Source organism: Nansenia antarctica (assembly GCF_963989245.1).
Source record: "Nansenia antarctica genome assembly, chromosome: 4".
NCBI lineage: Eukaryota > Metazoa > Chordata > Actinopteri > Argentiniformes > Microstomatidae > Nansenia > Nansenia antarctica.
This window is the reverse complement of record NC_137689.1, coordinates 23,213,398-23,218,397: the sequence shown is the minus strand read 5'-3', so window position 1 is coordinate 23,218,397 and position 5,000 is coordinate 23,213,398. Positions and strand designations below refer to the sequence as shown.

Sequence of the window (5,000 nt, the reverse complement as noted above, 5' to 3'; positions counted from 1 at the left end):
GTGAAAGGATTCCTGCAGCACACACACACACACACACACACACACACACACACTCACACACACACACACACACACACACACTGTTGTGTCTGGAAAAGCCGGCCACAATAACAGTATCCCTTGTTTCTGCAGCTGTGTGTGTATTGTAGTGTTCCTGGCCGGTCCAGCGCTGTGTTTGCTGGCACTTTCTCGTGAGTGGGCTTGTTTACAAACTCCCCTCGTGCTTCTTATCAAGGGTGTTTTGTTAGCAATCCTTTACAATAAGTGCCACTCCAGTCAAGACAGTGAGTGGCTAGACTCGAGGGGAGGGGTGGGAGGTCAAAAGAGAGAGGTGGTCTTAGCAGTTCTTTGTCTCATGCATACATCGGGGTGGAATCCTAGCTTGAAAATCTGCATGTGTCAAGTCGAATCATCGCGCTAATTCTTCACATTAAATGGTTCACAAATGTTGTGGTCGTGACAAATTGGTCGGTTATGGCTGGATAGACAGGCACTAATCAGGAGCCTTTATGACATGGGTTTTAGTGGTACTGTAGTTATTCATCAGAGCAGTCATACTTCACCTCCCTGTCATCAGGACGACCACGCCGCGTGATTTCATTTGACTTGCCGTGTAAATCTCTAGATGAGAGTGTTACATTCGTTTTCTTAAGATAGGATAATGAATAAATATATTCAATGGGCATAGATGATGTATTTGCCAATGTGATGAACTGTTAATCAGTGTATAGCCTGCATAGTATATATAGTATATGTATATATGTTACGGTACATGTGGGAATACGGTACATGTGGGAAAATTAGGGTTAGGGTTAGGTGCTACGTCGACTTGGTACATGCTGGCATGTCTAACCCTAACCCTAATCCTAACCCTAACCCTAACCTTAACCGTAGCACCCTAGCACCTAACCCAACCCTAGTTTTCCCACAGTGCTCAAAAAGATCTGGGATATCGATCTGTTCAGTTAGGAAGCGTAAACAATTGTTAATCAGTTTCACCTGCTTTGGTGCAAATGAAAGCGACAACAGGTGGACAGGAGAGGCAACAGCAAGACAACCCCCAAAAATTGTTTTGCAGGTGGTCGGCACAGACCGCTTCTCTCTCCTTATCCTGGACAGACTACCAAAACAGCAAAATAAAGTGTCTTAACGACAGAAAAAATGATAGCTGTTAGAAATACATTACCGGGAGATTCAATAAGGTAGTTGTATGTAGTTGTATGTCAGGAAATGACACCTTAGGCCACTGGGTCGGTTGTTCATCCACTTTGAATGGAGGCAGACTGAAAGGACACTCATCAACCCCTATTTTTGCAATTATTTTCTATATAACGACGCGGATCGTCGATCGGCAACGACATGACATGATTGTTTGCCTGACTGGCCATCGACTTTGGGCAATACCTAAAAAGCAACGATACCCGGATACGTTGCTCTGATGAATATCCATGGAGTGTCTTGAGTATAACCAAGTGACCATCTGCAAGCCTGCTGTGTCTCCTGACGGTGTTACCTGGTTGATGACAGTGTTACCTGGTTGATGACAGTGTTACCTGGATGATGACAGTGTTACCTGGTGATGACGGTGTTACCTGGTTGATGACAGTGTTACCTGGTGATGACGGTGTTACCTGGTTGATGACAGTGTTACCTGCTTCTGTTTTACAGGGGAAGTCTTCGTGGCCCATCGAGACGGCCAGACGCCAGACTCCGGGTGTCGCCCCCTGGTCCCCCGCTCCTCCTCAGTCCCCTACCCCTCCCTGGCGGGCATCGCTGAGGGAGCTAGAGAGGGGGAAGGCGAGGACGAGGAGGACGAGGAGGCCTGGCCCTGGGACCCCAGCGAGGGGGCAGGAGTGGTGGAGGCGGTGGGTGTGATGGGGGTGGAGGGGGGACTAACGGAGGAGGACTACCGCCAGGCCCAGAGGGTGGAGACTTACATCTTGGGTCTGATCCAACGGCGCGCCGCGCCCCCGCGGCCCTGCAAGCCTCGCACCAGCCTGGCCCACGAGGCCCGCACCATCACCGTGGCACGCCAGAGCAGCCTCTGCCGCAAGGAGCCCCCGCAGCCCTGCCCCGCCGTCCCCGAGCACCACGCCACCTCCCCCAGCGCCGAGGGCCCCGCCTGGGCCTGCCGTAGCCTGGATCAGCAGCCCTACCTGGGCATGCCTCTGCTCCCTGAAGACCCCCCTCTCCTCCACCACCATCACCACCACCACCAGCAGCAGCAGCAGCAGCAGCAGAACCACCACCAGCCCCACCAGCAGGCAGGGCTCTACCCCAGGCCCAGGCAGCCCTCCCTGGCCAACACCCGCTCCGCCTCCCTGGACTTCCCCTGCGGAGCTCCGGCAGCCCAGCAGCAGGACCCCAGCAGCAGCGAGCCTGACTCGCCTCAGCACTTCTACAACTACCCCTTGCCACCGGCGCCGCCCCGCTCGCCGCCTTCGCCGGACGAGCAGCTGGTCAACGCCCAGTACATCCCTGCCCAGCCCTGCCGGGCCCCAGCCAGGGCCTCCTCCTCCTCCCACTCGCACTCCCACTCCTCCCACTCCCACAGGGGGGCCCCCGGGGGGCCCAAACCACCCAGCAGGAGCGGCCACTCTCCAGAGAGGGCTTCCCAGCAGCAGCAGGGCTCGTCCCCGCCGCAGCAGCTGCAGCACAAGGTCAGAGGCGGCCCCAAGAAGTGCCGCTTCAGCGAGGAGAGGCCGGCCTCCAAGAAGCCCGGCCGGAGGGCCTGCAGGTCCCAGTCAGAGAACAGCCTCCTGGGGCAGCGTGGCGTCCCCGAGCGCAAGTACAACACGGTGGAGAGGGATGGTGGAGGGGGAGGTGGAGGTGGAGGAGGTGGAGGAGGAGGAGGAGGGGGAGGGGGAGGAGGAGGAGGAGGAGGAGGAGGAGGAGGGAGCGGCCGTGGCAGCGGCAGCCAGCCCAAGGGGAAGAGGCCGCAGCCTGGCACCGCCGGGTACCGACGCTGGCGCTCCACCCTGGAGCTCAGCCAGGACGAGGCCGAGCCGCCGCCCCCCCAGCCGCCGGCCCAGGCCGACCCAGGGTCCAGACGCGCCCGTAAAGCCCGGCCCGCTCCCCCGCCGTACGCCTACGCGAACCCCCACCCCCATCATCACCCCCACCCCCACCCGCATCACCCTCACCCCCACCTGGATTACTTGGACAGGGAGCGGGCCCCCCAGTTTCGGCCCGACGGGGGGTACGCCCACGCTGGTCAGGGCGAGTCAGAGTCCAGTCTGAGCGAGGCTGACTCACCGGCCTCCAGTTCTCTGTCCAGCGACTCGGACGAGAGCGGGGGGCTGGTGTGGCCCCAGCAGCTGCCCCCCAAGCTTTCCCCCCCCTCTCCCCCCGCCCCGGCCGGAGCCCCCCTGCAGCCCAAAGCCTTCGTCAAGATCAAGGCCTCCCACGCACTCAAGAAGAAGATCCTGCGCTTCCGCACGGGCTCCCTCAAGGTTATGACCACCGTTTGAGCAACGGTGATGACCACCGTTTGACCCACCCTGGGCCGGTATGGACCCTACGGATGGTTACAAAAACAGGGCCATGAGACTTTTAATAACCCCGATGCATTACAGTTTCCTTTGAGGAGCACTGGCTGATGAAGGAGTGTCTAATAAAGATGTATAGTAGACTTCCACTTTGTACATGTAGCAGCACTGCAGGCTTCAGATCTGACAGTAACTCCAATGAATAAGCACATAGAGCTGAACCTCAGCTCCAAGCACTGACCCTCGCTCAGTGCAGCCTGATGACAGTGGGGTTCCAAGACTGAGAGTTTTGCTAGCTGAGAGTTTGTGGTTAAGGTCATTATTGGGGGGGGGGTAGCGGGCTTACAGTATAAGACTGGGACATCGAGACTAGACGCCCCCTTCCTCCTTCCGAAGACTTCGCCTCCCCAAAATAGGCCTTACTGCCCCCCTCCCCCCGCCTCCCCCATATCTCCCCCTTCCACCCCCCTGACAGAGTACTGTGATCATGATGTGATGACTGTGACTCAGCATCCTGTGTGTGTGTGCGTCTCTGCACACGCCCCCGTCTCTGTAGCGGGAGGAGAGAACGCTCCTGTATATTTATGAATGTAGCCTGTAAATAAATAAAGACATAAAGAGCTGGGACCACAGAACCCTCGGAGACTCACAGTGGTCTTTTTCTTGACCACACGTGGCCAGTGTGTGTCTGGTAGGGTGTGTGTTTGTGTGCGTGTGGGTGTGTTTGTGTGTGTGTGTTCGTGCGTGTGTGTCCTCCATAAACATTCTACGGCTCATAAAAGCTCAAGCTGTCCTGGATAATTAGCGCTCCGGTCTATGCGCTAAAGCGCTACCACACAAAAACTATAAATAACGGTAATGAATTGGGTTGATGCTGCTCTCAAAGCGCAATAACATTGGAAGATAGGGAGGACTGGCCTCCTGCGGTGTGTAGACAGATTTAATGGGCAAAAAGAGACATCCTGACTATGACCGTTTCAGAGAAGAGACAGGCTGAGGAAAAAACATCCCTACATGGCTAACAGATAACATGAGTCATGTTAGCTAGATGCTAATCTCCTCCTGCCAATTCAAACCACATGTGTCAGAGGCCACAGCTGTTGCTGGAGGAATTAAACGGCTGTATCCGCTTACGTTGGGTGTTACCAATTGGCCGAAACATTTTAATACCCATATATAGGTGGGCACAACACAGAAACATACACACACGCACACACGCACGCACACACAGAGGGGGTAGGGGAACACACACAGTTAAAAGCCTGGTGTTGGTGATGTAAGTGTTGAGTGGAAGGTAAAGGGGGATGGGGCCATGGGGGAAGGGCGGATGTGATAGAAGAAGAGGGAGGGCATGAGGAATGGAAAAAGGGAATTCAAGTGGAGGTGGAGAAGAAGAGGGGAAAGGGGAAGAGAGAGAGAGAGAGAGAGAGAGAGAGAGAGAGAGAGAGAGAGAGAGAGAGAGAGAGAGTGAGAGAGAGAGAGAGAGGAGTAAGAGGAGCGGAGATGCTGGTT

At 55.8% G+C, this 5,000-nt stretch overlaps 1 protein-coding gene across 1 annotated transcript in view; it reads left to right on the top strand.

The window, feature by feature from the left end:
• Positions 1–3,470, top strand: part of dact3a (dishevelled-binding antagonist of beta-catenin 3a) — a gene marked incomplete at both ends in the record, with an annotated part of 21,393 nt that extends 17,923 nt beyond the window's left edge. Inside the window, 2 exons of the mRNA XM_080529267.1 lie at positions 1,669–2,834; positions 2,880–3,470. Of these exons, the coding sequence (XP_080385393.1) occupies positions 1,669–2,834; positions 2,880–3,470 (1,757 nt within the window). The remainder of the gene's footprint in view (positions 1–1,668; positions 2,835–2,879) is intronic.
• Between the last annotated feature and the right edge of the window lie 1,530 nt (positions 3,471–5,000).